The sequence below is a fragment of the Vanacampus margaritifer genome, chromosome 14 (genome assembly GCF_051991255.1).
Source record: "Vanacampus margaritifer isolate UIUO_Vmar chromosome 14, RoL_Vmar_1.0, whole genome shotgun sequence".
NCBI classification, from domain to species: domain Eukaryota; kingdom Metazoa; phylum Chordata; class Actinopteri; order Syngnathiformes; family Syngnathidae; genus Vanacampus; species Vanacampus margaritifer.
This window is the reverse complement of record NC_135445.1, coordinates 2,285,001-2,307,722: the sequence shown is the minus strand read 5'-3', so window position 1 is coordinate 2,307,722 and position 22,722 is coordinate 2,285,001. Positions and strand designations below refer to the sequence as shown.

The 22,722-nt window shown below is 41.3% G+C and overlaps 2 protein-coding genes across 12 annotated transcripts in view; one reads left to right on the top strand and one right to left on the bottom strand.

Moving 5' to 3' along the window:
- The window catches only part of agpat2 (1-acylglycerol-3-phosphate O-acyltransferase 2 (lysophosphatidic acid acyltransferase, beta)), a 64,247-nt gene that overhangs the window by 21,238 nt on the left and 20,287 nt on the right, over window positions 1-22,722 (top strand). The window lies entirely within an intron of this gene.
- The window catches only part of fnbp1b (formin binding protein 1b), a 58,771-nt gene that overhangs the window by 30,685 nt on the left and 5,364 nt on the right, over window positions 1-22,722 (bottom strand). For 3 of the 11 annotated variants that reach the window (XM_077542913.1, XM_077542920.1, XM_077542921.1), the window contains exons 1-4: window positions 16,801-17,224; window positions 8,450-8,565; window positions 4,281-4,337; window positions 4,047-4,194 (exon numbers count right to left, since the gene is read on the bottom strand). In XM_077542913.1, the coding sequence (XP_077399039.1) occupies window positions 4,047-4,194; window positions 4,281-4,337; window positions 8,450-8,565; window positions 16,801-16,932 (453 nt within the window). In that variant the 5' untranslated portion in view covers window positions 16,933-17,224. Of the gene's footprint in view, window positions 1-4,046; window positions 4,195-4,280; window positions 4,338-8,449; window positions 8,566-10,399; window positions 11,053-16,800; window positions 17,228-22,722 lie in introns of those variants that run through there. The other 8 variants (XM_077542917.1, XM_077542919.1, XM_077542922.1 and 5 more) reach the window with 8 other exon arrangements.

Here is a 22,722-nt window from a genome sequence, read left to right as displayed (position 1 = left end):
TTCCCCCCCTTTACATTTCTGTTCTGAGGACTCACGACAGATACAAAGACAACAATGCAGTGTCAGACCGGCTGACTTCATTCCTACAAGCAAATGTTTCCGCATTACAACATTTGTGGAAAATATTCGACATCCGGTACGCTTCCAAAACGCCCATCAACGCGATTGAAGACCTTGCACTGTAATCACAAGGTCCTGAAAACAAATACAGCACATTTTCCACACACACAAAAGAATTCAAGCGGACCCTGCGGCTCCTTCCAGGTTATCAGACGGGAGCAGAGGCATGCAGGAATGCACTAGTATTAACTATCCAGCGCACCCCCCCCTGATACACACACTCACACACACACACCTGCACGGATGTCATCACACGCAATAATCATTGTAAACAGCCACAAATCATAGAAGAAATACAGTAGATAAGAGCGATAAAAGCAAAGAATCTACACTGAGACTCGAAGAGTGAAAAATTGTTGATGAAAGGCCAGCCACAATTACTTGGTCCCGGTTGAGTCTTGACTTATGACTTGTTCTTGATTGTCTTGAGGCAACTTGGTCTTATTCTAGCCCCAGTCTAACATTTATTTGGTCTTCCTTGGTTTTGCTTTCCTCTGTCTCATCTTGCTTTGATATTCTTAACATTCGTCTCACATTTTCTCAGCCTTGGTTTTGACTCACATTTCCTTGATCATGTGCTTGACCGGGTTCACATTGCCTTGGTTTCATTCTTGGCTGTGCCTCAAATTTCCCGTCTTGCAGTTGACTGGGTCTCACAGTTCCTTAGTCTTAGTTTTAACTTGCTTTACGTGTTCTTGACTAGAATGCTATTCTTAGCCTGCGGTTGCGTCAGCCTCCTTTGCCTTCAGCGCTTGTACGCAAGGCAAGCATCCACAGCACAAACGTGGAGACTTGTTACGCACACACACGCTGTGGTTTTCAACTGACTTTTGGCTAGACGCTTACTGCCTAACTCTCGGAGGAACACTACCTAACTGTCGGACGGGCTGCGGCTACAAGTGCACATCTAAAGCACAAAGCGGACTAAATGCCAAGTAGAGTTAAAGTAGCACACGCCGGTGCTCTACTCATTAATGGAGATGACGCCTAAGCCTGAGATCAGCGGCCTGTTTGCTGACTGAACACCTTATAATCATTCTTCAGCAAAATCACAATCATGTGTCCTCATCACACGGGCAAAGGCACACTCTTCTGGGGTTGTGTGGTCTTATTTTTCTAGGGGGGGGCTTTTATAATTCAAATCTAAATTAAATATGCTTGCGTAACCGGCCTGAATTCTGAAATCCAGGCTGCGATGTGGTGAAAACAACATTCTGGGCCTCACCTTGGATGCTACTACCCCAGCTGAGTTTAGCCGGAGGTGCACAAACAGTGAAGGGCGGGTGGGAGCGTTGCGCAAACAAAAAAGCCTCGTGAGACACAACTGGATGCACCTGTCCAATCAAATCACAAAAAAAGTCGAAAAGGCTGACTCGGGTTGGACATGGATCTCCATTTTAGTTTATTCCAAAGAATAGTGCATACATTTGTCTAAAAAATATGAAGCATTATGATTGAGAGGCCTTGAATGCATTAAAGAAATGCTAACCCAGTAGGTCTGCAGACTCGGGCCAATTAGCGGAGCCCAGAGTTCAAAGCAAACGTGGTGAAGCAGCATTTAGCTGTTGTGCTGCACGCAAATGGAATAAGCTGCCAGCAGATGTGACGTCAGCCCCAAGTGTGAATCATTTTAAATCCGGGTTAAACCCTTTGCTTTTTTTCCCATGCCTATTTTTGAGGGTTTTTAAAGCATTTTCAAAAGTAATTTTCCAAAATCCAAAATCCTTCTCTTGTACTTGTAATTTTAGTAAGCTATTCTTTATTTCTTTTGTTTGTAAATGCTTTTAAATGTACATTTAATTGTGAAGCACATTGAGTTACCTTGAAATGCACTACATAAATAAAAGGAGGGTTAAGATTTGTTTCCGTGCCTATTGTGCATTGTAGTGTAGTCTAAAGTATTTAAAGGGTCAATTTGACCCCCAACATAACAGGAGCGTTAATAAGACGCTGCAGTGCCCTTTGGTTGCATTTCAGTGTATTGAAAGGAGGAATTCGACCCGCAGCATAACAGGAGAGTTCAGATGCGTGTTTCATTGCCTTTTTTTGTGCATTTTAGTTTGTTTGAAATAATGTAAAGGGTCAATTTGACCCACGACATAACAGGAGATTTTGGAGACATTTTTGGTTCAGTTTAAAAGAATCCACACAGTCAAATTGACCTGAAACATAACAGGGGGTTTGGAATGTGTGTTTTAGGGCATTGTAATGCATTTTACAACAGATGTTTGTTTCAGTGCCTCTTCTCGCACATTTTTATGTCTTTTTTTTGGTGCATTAGTTTTTTTAAAGGAACTTAAAGGGTCAATTTGACTCAACATAACAGGAGGGTTAAGATGTGCTTCTCGGTGCCTTTTTTTGTAAATTGCAGTGTACTGTGAAGTGAACAAAGAAGTGAAAGGAGTTGTGGGAAAATCCCCACAAGTGTCACTCTGCAGTCTATAGGCTCCAAAATCTGGACACTGAACAGAGAACGTTCCAGATCAAATCCAGCCAAAAGAGCAGGAAAAGGACTAGAGTGGTGGAGGGGGCTTCACAAAAGCTTACATACCCCCTCCCCCTACTATGGAACAACATGAACAAAGTGTCAAATAAAAACTGATCGCTAGCTGTGACTCCGGGCAACAGTGAACATACACTAAAAAAAAAAAAAAAAAGGGGTCAGTCTGCCTTTGAAAAAAAAAAAAAGCCTCTGCTTTGGCTTTTTTTTTCCACTCCAGTTCCCCCAGCTGGGGGCTTCCGTGACACCAGAGTCCTCAGTGACTGATTTTCCATCTGGTCACGTTTTGATTAATAAATGCAGAGACGTTTGTAATGACTCATGAGCTGCAGGTCCACGACTCCTCCGCCGTATCGTCTTGTTTTCCCTAATATGCCTTCGACGGCGAGAACGGCTTATGAAAGGCACGGGAGTCAAGTCGGTGACGTTCCGCACTTGTGGGTGAGCCTCTGGGTGCAGCTATATTTACTCGAGCATGACCTCAGCGCAGGGTGAGTGAAGCGTGCTCACGAAATGGGCTGCTTCATTCTGTTGGGAGAGAGGCTGTGCTTTCCCTTTTAACCCTAGTGTTTTGTTTCCTCCTTCAATACGCCAGAACCTGCTACATATTCAATCATCCAAAATGTTCAAAACCCCAAATTAATACCAGGGATGTGATTTGACCAAAGTGAAATTATCTGAAAATTTAGCCGGGGGTCTGGGGGCCGCTGGCACCCAGCTAGGTCCAGGGCAGTGCCCTGGTGGGGGGACAAGGGGGGCAGAGCCCCCCGGAGCTCATGGGTTTTCCGTGTTTTTAAGTACTTTCAATGCACTCACATGACAAAGAAATAGACAAAACAGCATAAATTTTCAATGTATATTGAACTATCCCATATAAAATGGCAGTTTTAGTCAACTCAAAATCAGTCACATTCAAAAACATTGGACTGCCTTTGCTTTTAAAAACTATCACTGAGAATATCATCATATCTAACTCATGTGATTACTAAGTTAACACATAAATAATGTTGAAGAGTTCAAATTTCATGAACAAATAATTGTATCATGACCAAATGAAAAGTAACTCATATTAGAGCATACCACAAATGTCTGTTATAGCAGAAGATGTTATCTGTCGGAGTCATGTGCATACACAATGAACTACTACTAAAAAAAAAAAAAAAAAAAACGGATTTATTTTTTTTGGGGGGAGATAAAAAAAGCGGAATTCCGCGAATTAACGGAAAAATCACATCCCTGTAATACACCACAACACCGTGATTAACCATTCAGTAAATATTTGGATCAATCCCATTTCTGCTTTGTAGACTCTTTGACAGTATTTTTTCTTACAGCATGGATGGAAAGAATATGTGTGGTTGTTGATGGCGACAGCCTGCCACCAGGAACTGGATAGGCAGCAAAAGTTAACAACAAGTGGACTCACCGACTTCCTCTCAGTCTTGAGATCCTGCAGGTAGCGCGAAAGCTCAGTGATGATCTGCGACGTCAGGTTCTCGGCAATCACTTCGTGTTGCCCGGCGTAGTCATTCAGCTCGTTGAGTGTAGACAGGAAGGCCCTGCAGAATGTGTATCTAAACAAACGGCGACACCGTTGACATTTTATTCTCGAGAGAAAACGTGTACGTGTATATTCAACATGTTTGCTCCTGTATCTTACTTGTTCTCCTCCTCTTCCCGCGAATTCTTCTTCGGTTGGTACTTCTTCGATAAATTTCTGCGACAGCAAAAGAACCATTTGATTAGTATTTCCAGACGCTTGCATAAACAGATGTTACAAAACCGTTTCCTGAAATGATGGACACTCGTCCTGTTTTTCAATCTAAAATGTTAATAGTGATTTAAAACTGACAAAGTGAATGGCCTTGAAAGACTTTTCTCACAAAAATGAAGATTTCTGACTTTTTTCAAATTTTGCCTGCTGAATGACATTTCAAAACATTATTTTTCATCACCTTCTGCAGAAACATTGATTTTAATTTTTCTCTCTACAGATGTGAAATGTGAATGTAATGTGAAAATAAGTGCTTTGTCTTGTGGAAAAATCTCAAATGTTAACACGATCCTCATTGAATAAACCTTTAAATGTTCAACAATTTAACGTCATACAATGAGGAGTCAAACTGCATGAATTGCACCCGTGCTTTTTGTACTTCATGCTTTTAAAACTTATAGTCATTATTCTTACACCAAAATTGTTGTAATGAACAATTTACCAGACTAGTGTCATGATTTTACAAGAACAAACTAGCACTAGCCCGGGCCGACAGTGGAACTTCATTTTGCCACAAATATGGTCCAAAATTTGCCTAAAGTCCATGACTGAAGGTGATAAAGGTGAGGGTACCAAATTAGAACGTGACAGGCCGGGAGGGGTACATACTGGCAAGTAGCACCTTTGAACCTCTAACACCCCACAGATGCCGCGATAGACCGTGAGAAAATTTAGCTAAATGGAAAATGCGGAAGGGAAAAAAAATTGTCAAAATCCCAAAGTGCAGTACGTTTTAGGCAAACGGAGCTGCAGTGGCTGCCGTGGTCGCCGGGAACAGGGTGTAAAGATAACCTTTAGTGAAGACACTGCAAGTCAGCGGGGACACTAGGAAAATTGTAAAAAAAAAAATATATATATATATAATAGCTTGCTTGAAAAAAATATTGTCAGCAATAAAGTCAAATTAATGTATAGAATAGATAAATCAACGAGCTCTAGAATGCACGCATCTATATTGGCAGATCCTGGAGAGCGCAAGTGACTGCCATTGTTACGTTTGTCTGACACAGGCCTTGTGCAACTGCCAAGCCAGTGCCTATCCAGTCAATTCCGAAGAGTGCTTTCCGCCCCGGCTACGACGTCTCCATCCTTCTCGTTGGGTCATAAATCACCCTCCGAGCCCTGGGGGAGGTCAAACGCAGAGCCATTCACCAGACACAAACATGCGCAAACTTGCTTCTATAACGTGCCGTGCCCTTATTGTGACTCGGACTGAGCGGCATGAGTTGGAAAGACGGATGCTACGTGGCTAATCTGCCACCTTGGGATAGATACAAAAACAGACCAAAATAATACCTGTCAAAATAATTGAGTAATTTTACAAGATTGAAGTCATAAATATCCAAACATAATACAGATTTTTATAATAGTTGTCATTTTGCCAAATAACAGCTTTTAACAGTAAATTTATTAGTGTAAGTTTTAATGCAAAAAAAATGTATTCGTAATTTTACCAGAATAAGATCAGTATTTTACCAGATAAGTCTTAATTTTACTAGACTAGTCTAGACTCTAGGGTAAATCTGGAGGGTCTAACGTAGTCTGTCAACTACGTCTGTGCCCTGTTGCTTTAAATCGTACTGCCTTAAAAGAATTGTGAGTAATATGGTTTGGTAAAGGTTGGTCAGAAGTAAGTCATTTTACGAGAATACAGTTGGAAAATTGACAGAATTGATGAATTCAAGAAAATACATTGTTAATTTTTAAAATGTATGAGAATAAAATCATTGTCCTACCAAATTATAAAACGTATTTTGATCAGAAGTGAATAGTCGTTTTACCATTTATTTACAAGAATAAAATCATACCTTTACCAGAATAAAATCCATTTTAGTGGAGTTTTAAGGCCTGTGTTTGACTGGCAGCCCATCTAGCTCACCCGCAACCCTAATGAGGATAAGTGCTATGGAAATGGACATTGGCGTTCCCACTTAACTGCATACATTGGAAGGGAAAATATGTATCAATAAATAATGGGAAATTTAAAAAAAAAAAAAAAAAAACTGTCTGCACTCCATTCTGCTTAATCTGCCCTTATCCCTGATGTCTCTCTTGCACTGTTGCTAGGCAGATTTAACCATCCTAGTCGCCATCACCGCCCTTCTTGTCCTTGTCTAATTATAGTACTCAGGTCGCCATTCAGTCATTCCAGGCCAGATGTCACGTGTCAAGGTTGATTGGGTCCACTCACCTTATTTAATATACTTAAGGAAACGTGTCGAAGTAAAGGTAATAGTCCTTATTGTCAGACGTGCCACATTGGCTTATGTTGGACTGGAATTTGTGGGGGAGGGGGAGGCACTAATGTATTGCCTGGACCGAAGCATTGTGCATGTTTACACCAATGCAATTGGAAGAGGATTAGTTGTGGATTAGTGCAGCGTGTGTGGTTGCTATGGGAGGGAACAGACATACTGCAGGAGGTGTACATACGATGTGTTACTATTGTTTTGTATTGTTGTTAGCCTGTAATTGCAAATGAATTGTTGGAAAAATAAAAGTATATTTACTGTAGGTAAGAATGCTTGGGCAACTTCTTAAAGATAAAAACTGTGATAATGAAGTCACAAATTTCAAATCTTTAAAAATAAATAAAATCGGTATTAACCAGACTAAAGTCATCATTTTTACAAGAATAATGTCAGAATTTGATGAGAAGAGAGACTAATTTTTTCAGGAAGAAATTTTACGAGAATAAAATGGGAAAAAAATAATACCAGGACGAAGTTCTAATTCTACGATAATCATCATTTAACCAAAATACCATTGCAATTTTCTCAGTATTAAATTGCCTTTTTTTTTAAGCATAAATTCATTCTCATATTTTCGTAGACAAGCGTGTGCATGCTCGCCACAAAAACTGCCGCATCTTCATTTTTGTGCTGGGGCAAGTCTAGTTTACAGTGTTTGGGAATTTGGCAGACCACGCTGGTCAAAGGTCTAAAATGTGACGCAGGGCTTCGGAACAGCATGCATTGAACCCTCTGGATCATCGCAGAAATCATTTCATTAAATGCATTGTCATCATCATCTTTAAAATATTTTTTAAAGCATCCCTCTCACTGAAGCACAACTGGTTCACACACACAGACGCACGATCGGGTGTCGAAGGCGTGTGGCTTCAAAGCGGCCAACTTTGCGTCACCACAAGTGGAGATGGTCTTGCAGTATTTATAAACCTATAAACGTATTTTGCGCGTCAATTTCCTGCATGCATGTACTCCCAACGAGTCTGTTATGTCTAGGAAAACACCAACAGACAGACCACTCCACCCATGGGCATAGTTGGACTGTACTTTGCAATTGGTATGAATAAAGGACCCACATAAAATGCCAAATAATTACCAGAACCATGTCTTTGCCATTTTATGTAAATAAAACCCCAATTAAACAAAAATACCAAAATCAATGTCAATTTACCACATGTTCTGAGGTTGGGGTGGGGAAAACAAGCACAGACAGATTGTCCCATTATCTCAAGCAGACTTAATTCTCACAAAAATAAGAAGATGGCCATCAGATTTGTTGCTAAGGAAATACCGTGACAGTATTGGCTAGCCCGTAAAAAAAAAAAAGAAGGGAGGGGTAAGGGGGGGAGTTAAAGCCATATTGCCAGTCCTCTTTATAGATGACTAAACGGGTGTGTGTGTGTGTGTGTGTGTGCGTGTGTGTGTTGGGGGGTTGGTAATCCCCCACCATGTTGGGCTGCTCATACACTCATCGCCTGGGGGGGGTTAGAGACACTTGTGGTTGGAGGAACGCAAATCTGGGTCAGACCTGGTGGGGGGTACATAAGGCTGATACCTACATGTTGCCATGGAAACACACAAGCGCTGCCCTTGCAACGCACCACACTCGCACACACACTGACTTGACTTTCTCCCACTTGAAACAGAAGTCAACAACAGATAGCAGCAGTGAATGTGATTTCCTCCTAAGTCAGTGTTTAGGTGTCTTAAAAACATGTCTGTGAATTAATATAAAGACTATCAGTGTACAATCACCAGTGGCAAATTTAAAATGTCCTTCTTTTAATCCCTTGTTCAAGTACTCACCTAATTTGTTTTGCATAGTTGATTTCGATCTCGGACCTCTCCTTGACAAATTTGGCGTACCTCTCCAGAAACTCGATCCCCCACTGCGTATGCTTCTCCAAGTTGTCAAATTGATCCTGCAGGAAAGATGGAGTGATATTTATTGGCAGTTATATCAATTGATGGCAACTGGCAAGGTTGGAAAATGCGAAAAGCACACCAGTAAAAATGCATCAATGGAGGCAGACGATGGTCCAATGGGCCGCCTGCGTCCAGAGCTAAGGCAACATAACATGCTAAGCTAAGTTGTGTTAGTTTTTGTTATTTCTTGTTGAGTATCACAAATCTGATCAACCAATAATCAAACAGCAGTTGTTTTCCACTAGTACTATGGTAGACTCTGCCGCAAAGTGGAGACTGTGTAGCATTGTGAGCTAAAGCACAGCAGCATGCTAGGCTAACATTAGCATGCATGTAGTTTTTTGTTTTTTTCGCACAACAAAATCACAAATCTGCTCAACCATTGAGCATTTGGCACCAATCAATTTTTTTCAGCTAAGTAGAGAAAATAGAGTATACAGCAATAGCATTGCAGCATTCGAAGCAATGGGCTAGGCTAACATTAGCGAGTGTGTTTCCAGCTGCTTATGATGAACTGAAACTGTGTATACTAATATCAGAGCTTCTGGAGTTAAAGCATTGCTGGTTGATCATTGGTCGAGCGGATTTGTGCTGTGGCTAGATATGTCAAAAATAAGCATGCTAACATTAGCTTAGCTTGTTGCTTTGCCTGAGCTCTGTCCACTTCATTATACTTCACAATATCTACTTTGCTGCAATACAATACAGTACAGATTTTAAAATGTGCCTTCGAGGAGACAGAATCCACCGGTGTACTTACAACACTGCCGCTATATTTTTGCAGAAAGAAACATGCTAAATTGTCATCACTTTGGCAGCTCCCCATCCTGTCATCTACCATGTCTGGAGTGTCCCGCTCAATACATTCACAAACCGAGCCTGCAGGCTACATGACTGACTGATGCAGCTCTGCAGAAAAGTGTGTTTGTGACACAGGAAGTAGCTGTGGTGGGGGACAATACTTGTACATTTCCACATATCTTCCGTATTCACTCAATCACCCAAGTTGCCTTAAAGCGGCAGAAACTCAAAAGCCTCCCATGGTGTCCACCTACTTTTGTCCAGTGCTGTGGATAGACTGATGGTTAAGTGAAGATGTAGATTGTTGTTAACTTCTCATGCTAGCCACTATGACTCTAGGCAGACGTGCTAAAAATGTGACCGTCGTGCTACCGCGATGTAAATGCCCATCCATTTCCCATACCACTTACAGTATCTCGCTAGGTTTGTGGGTGAGCTGGAGCCTATTCCAGCTGATTTCAGGGCAAGAAGTGGGATACGCCCTGGACTGGTTACCAGTCAGTTACAGGCCACATATAGACAAACAAGCACTCACACTCACATTCACACCAATGGACAATTTCAAGTCTGACAATGAATGAGGTTTTATGATGACTGCAACAAAATATAACAGTTTTACTTTACTGCCCAGCTGTAGCTTTGTTAAGGGCTACAATGTTGCATGAAAAAGAATGAAATGCCTTCACCACTGATAATCTCAGAGGGTGGGGGGACAATAATAGTGCCTTGAGTGAGAGGGGAGTTTCCGGCCGGCATTGTTTGCTAGCTTCAATGGGCAATCAATCGACTCAGTCGGCAGACCGGACGGCTTTGAAAAGTCCTCATTTGAACAGTGGTACTCAAACTGGGGTCAGCGAGCCATAGCATGGGGGTCCGAAGCAAAATCCCCAAGAAGTTGCCATGTTATTTTGTTAGTTATTAATATTTATGAGAGGGAGCCTTTGAAAAACCCTCTAAGGGTTCCCTGATTGCGAACCTCTGCATTACAAAAGTTTAAAAAATACACTGTAATAATCAACAAACACAAACCTCCGCACATAACTGCATTACCCTTTTTTGCAACGGCAACATCGTATCCCACTTTCCTCCAGAAAAAAAATCCAAAACTCAGGTTTAGTCCGAGACGGCGTCCATCCACAAGACCATATCCAAGTAGCGCTTGGGAGCTGTGCCCGCCGACTCCCACGCGAAAATGAGTAATTCCTGATTGTCGGGGAGAGAAACCCGGTAGAAACTCCACTCTCTGAGTCGATGTGAAATGTGAAGCGGCCCGCGGTGTTAATGCTCCATCAGGCGTAAGGTGCAACGGACAGGATGGCGGAGGAGGACAGTGAGGGAGTGAAGTAGGGGGAGGTAGGAAGGGAGGGAAGAGGGATGGGGCGGGACTACACAGGAAAGGGATTACAATTGAGGGGTGAGTGTTAGCCTTGAACCTCAGATCCCACAGGCCTTCACTGGACCACTGTTTTATGACGTTAAAATCAAAATGATAACATTATAATCCCGAATTTAACTCAAAAAAGGAAAAGCAAAACTATCAGATCTTGACTTTGCAGATGACATTGCATTAATTAGCAACAGCATGCAAGAGTTGCAAGAAATGCCTGATATTTTGAAAACAACAGCAGAGAAAATTGGATTAAGAATAAACAATCAAAAGACCAAAAGACTCCTGCTGCCCAATGCGCCACCGACGCTGGAAGGTCTAAGGTCTAAGGCCATCAAGGCAAGAAGAGCCAAGCCACCCACCCGAAGGTTTTATGAATTATCAATGACAGGCAGTGAAAGAAATTATTCAGGCAGTCGAGCAGACTTTGCTTAGAATGTACCTTCACATTAACGTTGGTCCTACCTTTTGATTTACAGATGAGATGGAGGGAATTATCAACGGTTTAAAATAGCACAAAAGCTTCAGGGTTCAGCTTTTGTAAAAGAGCTTAATTTGATTTATCATAGTCTCTCTGTCGAGATGTAACATAGTTCCTCGACACCAATTATAACTTTTAATATACAGGGCTTGGGGTGAATAACAAACTGCAAATAGATGGGGAATCACCGTAGCCTGGCATGCACACTTTACTGTGTTTTATGTTACTCGTTTTGACAATATTTGTTGACTGCATGTGAACCTTTTCAAAATCAGCAATAAAAAAAAAATCATCACTTCGCTGATTGTTATTTCAGGACACGGCCACCATTCCCCATGATGTGTGCTCTATTGTGGTAGCCCATGAGGGAAAACAAATAGAAGTGCGCAGCTAAACATTTTTTTATCATTCGGGAAATAGGAAGAGAGTTCAAGCGGGGTGGGGGGTGGGGGGGGACAAAAGGAACCCCGAGCTAAATATAAGTACAGAAGGCCCATGTGACATAAAGCAAACAAATACGCGGTTGTTCAAGGATCAGCCTGCCCACAGCCCTTCCCAACTGGTGACAGGGATTAGAGATCATCTAAATGCACCGCACCACCACCTAATCGCAACTAATGCACGTTATTTAGCCTCCACTCCAGATTAGAGCTGCTGATTACAGGCTACCCAGGGAATATTGATCCGATCGGACCAGATAACGCAAGATCTCCTCATTTCTACAACTCCCTGTTTACAGAGCAAATGAGCCAATCACATATGATGCAATCAAGCTCGATTGCGGTGCCTTCAGGTGCTTACGGGGGTTGACGGTATTACTGCAACGTTGCACATTTTAAGGTTAGAAATGGTGCACAATCAACTAGTTATGCAATTCATAAAAACATTAAGAAGCAGATTTACCAGATTCCAAATCGCATATTTAGACAAATTTTCCCAAAAAAGCCTTGAGGTTTATGCTGAACGGACAAAATGAGAATTAGCTGATATTCTCACCTCCCTAAAACAAGTCAACAGTGCGAATTGTTGAAAAACAGGACGCGATGCACTCACTGGACGACAAGGTTTTCCATAACGCAACTGCCGCGCAGCAGAATCAAAACCACATGACAAACCCTCCCAGGTCCACGTGTTTTTACAACCAACACTTTGCCACTCCAATGAACATAGAAGAAGTCGAAGAAAAGCATCAGAAAAATCAATGTCATTTAAGACGCGAGATTGAGAAAAGAAGCTGCATCATTGATTGCCTGGAAGGTTTTAAAAGGAAAGCCTTGCTAATGAACTCAAAAGAAAAGAGGAATCAGACTGAAAATCATGTAAAAAAATATATATTATATACTAATACTAGAGTAACCTCCGATTTAAGAGCCAAATTAAAAATGTATTAAATTTAAAAAAGAAAACGTATCCAAATCTAAACAAAATAGTCAACAATAGCAATTATGCTGCTCATTGGGTCTCTGGAATTTTTATGACCTTTGTGCAGTGGATTTGAAGGATTATATGTAATTTGTTATAATTTAGGAAAATCTGATTAAGACTTTTTGAGAATCTGCAGGCACCTGGAATAAATACTCTTACCAGCAAATAAATATTATTATGGTGATAGGAGGATGGACTTTGACTACAACCAAAATTTTCCCAAACAGGAGGGTAGACTTCAACCACGAACAAAATGTTCCCAAACACTAACAAGGGTTTTCACACCCCATCTTTACGCTATTATCCATTTCCCACATTAGACAGCATAGTCAAAAAAATCTTAGCAATTTTGTGTCGTCTCTCCCAACTGTTTATACCTGCATCCAACTGTAGCACATTTGGCCAAATTCCCAGGCAAAGTCCAGAGATTTTTCCAAAACGGCTTGCTTCAAACAAAAATGGCCGTTTTCATTTTCAATTTGAGGCATGCATCCGTGCAACTTTTTTATGCACGCTATTATTAGCATGGACCTGTCCACCCAATTTCATGTTAAAACTGATGACCAAGGCAATTTTTTTCCAACATTCCCGGGAGCACCACAAAGTGAATTTTGGGATTCTCCCTAAACGGCCAAATAGTTGACTTCCTGTTCAGTTTCGACCATGTGTCCTTGAGGCTTTTTGTGTGTGTGTGTGTCCCGTTAACGATAGACCGGTCCACCCGTACTCATGTTGATCAGTGAAACTGGTTGCCCCCGAGGGCTAACTTTTCTAACTTTCCAGGGGGCGCTACTGAGTTATTTATTTCTAGCTTGAGGATTTACTTTCTCATCTGCTTCATGCTTCGCTCACATTGCATCAGTGGCAGACAGGAAACCTGTTGAGTCAACGCAAAGCAGATGTCCCGCCAGTGACTTTGGGGTTGTGCAGATGTTCTACTGGTGGAGGGTGGGCGCCCTGAGGCCTATTGTTATGAAGACAAAGTACATCACAAACCCCGATAATCTGTATTAAATACAAAGTTTGCCGACAATGCTAAAAAAGGCGCTTGCGACAACTTTTCAATGCAATCCAAGGCGTAAACAAAGGGACATTTTCTAATGAGGATCATAAAAGGTATTTATTTTTATTATTTAGGCAAGTGCAGACTTAGAGGAATGTGTTTGTTTATTTTTTTATAAGTGGACAAAAAGACAGCTAGTAGAGGGCTTTGACGTCCATTTATGACAAAGGTAGTGCCCAGGTGAACAAAAATTACCGGTGACCTTAACTCTTTGACTGCCAGACGTTTTCAGAAAAGGGATGCCGTGGGTGCCAGCCGATTTAAGCATTTTGACTGATCTTTTGACTGATCTTTCAAGGTCCACAGAAAATTATGTGTTTGGACTATGGAAACACACATACTACCAAATGAAAGATTGGACTCTCATCTTTCATCAGAAAAAAAAGTTTGTTTCTACCTTATTCCCTTTTTGAGTAATCAACAATAGAAAATGGTTAGTTTCACCTCTGTTTTGAAACAAACGTCTTTTAACGTCTTTGGCACTCCTCCATAGGATTTTACTAAACGTTATTTAACGTTTTTTGGCAGTCAAAGAGTTAACTGTGGAGTGGTGGGGTTGGGGGGGGGGGGCTTCCGACTGTGTACAAATTCGGGTAACATCACTGAAAGACCCACAGTAGATGGATTTACAGAGTCCCAGTTTAAGTTACAGTTACGCCCTCGACTGGTTATACGACGTCCGCTTGAACTTTTGGCTTGGCTGAAATATCACAGCAACAGTGATCTCGCAGAGTTGCCCTTTATGTGCTTGGTGGAGGTCATAAAACGAAACGAGCGTAAAGGAAAACCCTTACTCCCAAATGTGATAATAGACCAATAGCCTCCATTGTCCAGATCTCCTCTAATAAAAGCAAATAAATTGTGTTAAATGGCTTCAAATAGCTGCTTCTTCAACTAGCACACACAGCAAGGCACTATTGCTGCTTCGATGCAGCGCTTCGCTCTGCATGCCGTGGGCGTACGGCAAGCGTGGACAAATATTTGGCGGACATGCCGAGCCTTCTCTTCCGACACACATTGCGCTTTGTCCGAGGAAGCGGGGCGGAATAATGTTCCCGTAGCCCAGAGTAACCTCATCACGGGTAGCAGGGGCCGAACAGAAACAGCCACATGTGCCAGGCCAAGGAGCTTAACTAACAAGCTTTGGGGAAATTGCACAAAAAAATTTTGAAAAAACAAAAAGGCAGGTTCAAGGTACATGTCACATCAAAACAAAAATACCTTGGTAGATTACGCGCGCCTGACAGAAACTACGCATACAGTCTAGTAACAATCAGTCCAACTGGAGTATGACACGGCTTCCTGTTTCAAGGTATACCTCCGGTTTTAAAAACTCTTTTGGCAATTTTGGGTCACGCAACCTAGTAGAGGAAGGATATGCAAAACGTGCTTATGAACACAATAGAGAAATGTCTGAATGTTCTGGTTTCACGTTGAGAATGTAGGACTCAGGGATGTGATTTGACCAAAGTGAAATGATCTGAAAATTTAGCCGGGGGTCTGGGGGCCGCTGGCACCCAGCTAGGTCCAGGGCAGTGCCCTGGTGGGGGGACAAGGGGGGGCTTCCGGAGCTCATGGGTTTTCCGTGTTTTTAAGTACTTTCAATGCACTCACATGACAAAGAAATAGACAAAACAACAGCATAAATTTTCAATGTATATTGAACTATCCCATATGAAATGGCAGTTTTAGTCAACTCAAAATCAGTCACATTCAAAAACATTGGACTGCCTTTGCTTTTAAAAACTATCACTGAGAATATCATCATATCTAACTAATGTGATTACTAAGTTAACACATAAATAATGTTGAAGAGTTCAAATTTCATGAACAAATAATTGTATCGTGACCAAATGAAAAGTAACTCATATTAGAGGATACCACAAATGTCTTTGTTATAGCAGAAGATGTTATCTGTCGGAGTCATGTGCATGCACAATGAACTACAAAAAAAAAAAAATCGGATTTTTTTTTTTGGGGTGGGGGGGGATAAAAAAAGCGGAATTCCGCGAATTAGCGGAAAAATCACATCCCTGAGGACTGTCACTGAACTTGTTCTTTACTTAATCCAAAGAATGACTTGACTTTCTTTATTTTTGGGCATAGTAACTTGGAACTTGAAGGCTAAAACTTTTAACTTGCGCCTATCTCTGGCTCCTTAATGTATCATTATCAATTACCAAAGTAACAGCAGACGAGCGGCCACTCGTACAAACCTGATGAAAAATCATAGCAGCTGTTTGCTGACCTCAACCATGCGAGTTGTCATTTGCATGTCCCACGACTATTTATAGCGACGCCTCAGCCCTGCTGAAATGTAAGACCTCCATCGTATGGTGTACTCCCACAAACTGGGATCCAGGAACCGCAAGCCGTAACTTGAGACCCCAAACCTCCTAAACCAATTATCTGCCGTAACTTTGGGGCAATTAAAAGCAATGATAAATTGTCACGTCTCATCAGATGAATCTGACATTTCTAGCACTCTCGCATTCTGTTCTCATGTGGAGTTGTATAGGTGAGAGAGGCATGGTGACCTCGGCAAAATTGGAAGCACATACTGTACCTTGGGTCGAAAGTTTCCAACATGTTGATAAATCACTGCTTTTGCAACATATAAAAGTGCACCATGTCTTTAGTCATGTTCAGCTCCAATTACTCCGTGCTTGACTCCTTTTTTGCCATACGCAAAACATTGTGAAAATTATTTAGCTCCTGTTGTCGGTAACAGGGATTTTTTTTTCTTTTTTGTTGTTGTTGCAAAAGTGGTTGGGAAAGTCGCTTAATATATCACCCAAATGGATGGAGCTAAGTTACCAAACAGTGGGTTCAGTGCACATCAGCTAGCGACAATAATGGATAAATATTGCATTTAATTCCATTGCACTTGGTTACCAGTACTAATTTCCTTTATATTTAACAGGTCATGAATATTTAGGTTCAAATAAATATATCCCATGACGTGAAAGACATTTTAATTGTTGTTGGGATTTATGAGGGCATTTTTGATAGTTTGAGAACCTCAGTTCTGGGACTTTACCACTCTGGCATGGGCATCATATGCGCTCACTCACGGTGCTGGTCATCTTCATCTGGAGAAGAACCTGCAGGTACTCTTCATAAGGACTCAGCTTTCGCCCATCTTTCTCCAGTTTCACAGGGGGGCTGTCCAGGAAGATAAAGAACTCGCTTCTTCGGCGCAACATGACTGCAGTATTTATGCTAGCGCAAGTAAAAAAATAAAAAAGAAAGTCTTCAAGGAAGTCAGTCCATCTCTGGTCAGGAACAAAAAGTGTGAGGAGGGACCAAGCAGTAAGAAAATTGAAACGAGCAGTTATTAATCTGATTACGACACCTCCCTGCTAACTGGCCCAATGAGAAGCTGTTGCGCTGTGGATTAATGCTGCTTGGCCTTCAAGTACACGTTCACCATTGTTGCAGCTGAGCTGTTTTTCGAATCTGTGCAGGACAAAGCTCTTTAATTATTGCGCAACAGATTGTCTGGAATACGACTACGAAATATGCTACATTAGGCACAGTAATAAATTCAATAAATTTTATTCCTGATGCAATTTGGAATTTGCCACAATTCTTTCAAAAAATTGTTTTAAAAATCCAAATATTACTCAAGTCGTGCTGATAACTCTGACTGCCAGACGTTTTCAGAAAAGGGATGCCGTGGGTGCCAGCCGATTTAAGCATTTTGACTGATCTTTCAAGGTCCATAGAAAATTATGTGTTTGGACTATGGAAACACACGTGAAAGATTGGACTCTCATCTTTCATCAGAAAAAAAAAGTTTGTTTCTACCTTATTCCGTTTTTGAGTAATCAACAATAGAAAATGGTTAGTTTCACCTCAGTTTTGAAACAAACGTCTTTTAACGTCTTTGGCACTCCTCCATAGGATTTTACTAAACGTTATTTAACGTTTTTGGCAGTCAAAGAGTTAAGAATTCAACCAACTTTGTCATGAAAAAGTAAGCAAATTTTGCTAGACATCAGCGAATCTTGGAAGCAGATTTTGCACTTTTTTGTTTTATTTTTTCTTTACTATTTTGCAGAAGTATGTAATGTGCAAACCCATTGCCACGAGTAACAAGCTACTGTTATTTGACTATAAATAAATAGGGCAGGACGCAAAGGTGTATAACTTCACGAGGTGATTAGAGGCTAGCGGTAGCAACAACACAAAAGTGCAATGATTACAGATGAGAGGCTGTAACAGTCTGTGTGACGAGGAGGATTGAGTCATGGGCAAATTATGAAACGGCTTCTCTCTCTCTCGAGTGGTGATGAGAGCATTGTTACTACTTAGAGGACAAAAACAGGGACTGACACATACATTCCTCAAAAGCAAAGGTCCTCAATCTGGAATCTGGAATAATAGAGGTCACCTTGATATACCTTTGGGGGAATTCATAGTAACTTTTGAGATTTATGGTAGTCGCATTTGAACAGACACAGCCAATCAAGGAGGAGCTTTGTGCGTGGCGCAATTGATTTTCCCCAAATAGAACCTTTCAATTGAGGACCCCTTGATGTGTAGAATTTAAGATGCACGAAGTTTGGAAGAACTTAAAAAGATGCCAGTGGCCAGCCAGATAAAAAAAAAAACACCCAAAATCCCGACAATACTGTACACTCTATGAGGCATCTTTGTCAATGCAGTCCTACTTTGTTTTAATACTCCATTAACCGCCCTCCCTTCACACCCGAGAGCAGTTCAGGCTTTTTAGATCAGATGTGGACCCATTCATTGCCAAATTTATAGCCAGGCAGTACAAAGAAGTGGTCTCTGGGCAGCATCACAGGGCCAGCAGGTGAGTGGTCAAAGAGTTTCACGGGGGTTGAGTATGGGGGTTGGCTGCAAGAAAAGTCTGACTCATCGTAGTAAACAAACTAGATCGAGTTTCCGGGATCTGAAACTCTCTTGAATGTCAAATGAGGGACTCTTAGGGAGTCCAAGCTTGTACAATACTTAACACGTCTTGAATGACAAACATCTGTCCGCCTCGGAGTGATATTAATGACGAGTAAATCTACCATGTTTCAGGCAAAACGCTCTCCCATCTCATATATTCAAACTGGTGTTGTTCCGATACCGTTTTTTTGGCCCCCGATACCGATTCCGATACCCAGCTTTGCCGCATCGGCCGATACCATACCGATACCGAGTTGGGTTTTTCTCAACATGAAAAAGCTGTCCTGCCATTGGTTCAGAGCATTTAACTCTTTGACTGCCAAAAACGTTAAATAACGTTTAGTAAAATCCTATGGAGGAGTGCCAAAGACGTTAAAAGACGTTTGTTTCAAAACAGAGGTGAAACTAACCATTTTCTATTGTGGATTACTGAAAAACGGAATAAGGTAGAAACAAACTTTTTTTTTCTGATGAAAGATGAGAGTCCAATCTTTTTTTGGTAGTATGTGTGTTTCCATAGTCCAAACACATAATTTTCTATGGACCTTGAAAGATCAGTCAAAATGCTTAAAATCGGCTGGCACCCACGGCATCCCTTTTCTGAAAACGTCTGGCAGTCAAAGAGTTAAGGGCCAATAGGATACCTTAGCTCGGCATGCAGTGAACATGTCACACATCAGTGAATGTTTATTAATGGTATCGGCATGTTACCTGTTAGTACTCACCGATACCACAGTTTTAATGGACTCTGCCGATACCAATATCGGTATTGGAACAACACTACTTCAAATCAACGCCTTTCCAACGGTAAACTCACCTTAAGTTGCTGCTGTTTGAGGGGACTTTCAGCCATGTTGCCTGATCAACGACTAGACAGTCAGGACTAGACTCTATTCAAAGCATCAGTGTGCTACCAAAAAGACTTCCTCACTAACTCCCAGTTCTTTGGAGAAGTGAAATTTTCAAGGTGAGTCAAAGTAGAAAGGTGAACTGTCAAAACCAAACTATGGATTAAGTTCAACTTCTTTTTTCCACTTTGGTGAGGATGGGATGGGTAAGAGGAAGTTTTGAGTTTAAGCCATCAAACCATTTATCAAATGTATCTGTAATGTCACGTTTATGCCAGGCGGTAGAGGTCCATTCATCATGCGTCATCACACGTCATGCTTGTAATAGTTGAACCTGTAACAAATTTTGGAGGATTAATGGTAAGAGATTTTTACTTCCGCAAATTTTGGAGCATTTACGGCAGTGTTACTCAAAGTGCAACTTTTGAGGCCTCTATGATAACGCTAGACTTAATTGACCCTGTGCAATTGTTTTGATTCACAGTAGTCATATTTTAATCTTTAATCAAGATTTATAGTCATCTTATTTGAATGTGCAAAACCTTATGAGGGCTTTACAGTAGTATAATTTGAACATGCTTAATTTAACTTACCTACGTATTTTACGGAAAGAATTACGGTACTTACATTATGACCTCGGCTACAAAGACAATTTGCTTTAATAGTGGACATGTTACCTTTTAGGTTGGTGTACGACATGAAATGTTAAGGCATACCGGATCAGTTAGATCTAAAACAGAAGCCAATTCAGCCAATGCCACCCAAGCGGCAGATTTACGTTTGTTTGGATTGGTACATCCTAAACAAGCGCACTTTAGCGTACCCGCTGCATACGGATTAGTGGGACTGTTCAGGTTTGATGTATTTGGCAATGTTTATTGTATAGAAATAGAAACCTAATAAAATGACTTTCCAAACCAGATTGAACCATACCACTTTGTGGACTAAGCATTTATACAGCTAGACATTCTACAAACGTGACATCACAGTAGACGTTTCTAGTAGCTCTGGATTTGGAATTAAGATTTTTTGCAGCTGGACTCAAGTGGAAACATTCCTTTTTTAATACAGAATTTTTCTGGTGAATTTACAAGGCCGGGGGCGGTGACGGTCATAATTTCAGGGCAGCCGTTGCTTCTCTTTGTCTGCCTTTCTGAGCACGGTGAATACCATCATCAGTGATGAGTCGCTGCACCAAAGGCATTCAACAATTTCAGGTCCATCGACTAACTGTAGCGTCCGTTTAGGTTCTCAAGTCATCTAGGCTGGTGGCTCCCAACCCACTTGTGCCAGTCCGTGGGCCATTTGGTACTGGCCCCAACAGAAAGACTGAACACAAAATATTTCATTGACAATGAGCGTCTAAAAGTTTTATTTGGAAAATTAGGTTCAGCCGCATGCAAGTGAAATCTCGGTCAAAATAGCGATAGTACAAGACTCGTAATTTGTATCGTTCCCAGACAATAGAAGGCGGCTACCACCCTCTGCAGGCCAATTTTCCACCAAGCACTACAGTTGATACAGTGCACATTTTCTGGCATTTCCAATAGTCCAGCACAATTATAACCTTTTTTGTTGTTGCAAGTACCAGTTCTAGTTGTACGAACATTGTATCCACTCTCTCCAACTTCCTGTTGAAACGGCATCACGCAACCGCAAAGCCTCTCCGTTGCTTCATAAGCGTGCTTGCGGGAAGTTGAGAAATCCTGCTTGACAGTGGCATCACTTCCTGAAAGGTTTGTCCCTTTTCCTGATCACATGGCGGTGGCTTATTCTATCAAGTTGCTTTACCACCTTGTCAAAGAATGCATAAAATCCACACTTTTGTGTCGGAAATAAAATCAGCATTTACTTGCGGAGTGGCCTTATTTACTTCTTTAACCTTTATTTGTCCAGGTAAGTCAATTGCTAACTAATTCTCATTTGCAATGCCAATCTGTCCTTGTGAGATATTCAAATTGGCTTGATGATGCAAAACATGTAAGTGTGATGAATATGAACTCAAGAGGGGCAAATCTTTTTTTTTTTTCACGCCACTGTGTTGCATATTATGTTACAGATCATTACTTGCATGGATGCCAGGCTAGTTACTCAATTGCACTTTTGCACACCACAACATCCTGCCCACGCGCTGCAGGAAGCTACGGTCGCTGTCATTACATTTCCGTGTTCCCGTTTGTTCTAGTGTAAGCGGACAGGATAACAAATAAACACCGTCTCCAGTGGCAACCACCTGTGGAGTATTGATGTGCCCTATTAAGAATCACCAACGACAAGTGTCTGGATTACACGTTGTCAGACGCGCAACGGCATCTGGCTGTAATACAATTCGGTCTGCACAAGAAGCCCGGCACAGTGCTTGGTTCTTGGAAATGTTTTCCAGATTCCGGGCCTGTGTGGAAGCCTGTAAAGTAGCCCGAAGGCTTTGTTGCACGAATGTTAAGAAAAATATACTGACATCACAGGGACAAGGCAAAGAATGCAGTGCTTTACTCTCCGGATTGTGCACCAGGTGAATTACTGGCGAGTGAAGGGGTCTCTCCTTACCCTCCCGTCCCCCAGAAAGAAAAATACCCTGACTTAACTATGTCCAGGCCTCTTTCTGCTCCGTGGGAGGGAACAAAAGATTGGATTTTGTGTTTGGCTTATGCTTGGTATATACTGTACAGCTTTAAGAAATTGTGTTTTTATATTCCAAGTAACACATATTGTACGGGTTAATCAAAAGGCAAAAAAGTCAAAAGTATGGACAGTCATTTGAGCATCCTTTCTTATTCGAATAGGGTTGTTGTGGGGCATTTGAAATGTTATTTCACATAAGTCATTTTATAATTTACTGTTACAATATCAAAACATATTTTTAATGTGCTTGCTAAATGTTGTGGGGGGGGGGGGGTTCTTTGTGTAGATTCTCCAACATCCAGGTCTTCTTTTCTTTTGTTTATTTACTTGTTGTTTTTAGAGATAATGGATAGTGGTCCTGACTCCGGATTTTTCCTCTTCTTTAAAACTATACATAGGCGTGAACATGAGTGCAAATGCTTAACTCTTTGACTGCCAATAACGTTTAGTAAAATCCTATGGGGGAGTGCCAAAGACGTTAAAAGACGTTTGTTTCAAAACAGAGGTGAAACTAACCATTTTCTATTGTGGATTACTGAAAAACGGAATAAGGTAGAAACAAACTTTTTTTTCTGATGAAAGATGAGAGTCCAATCTTTTTTT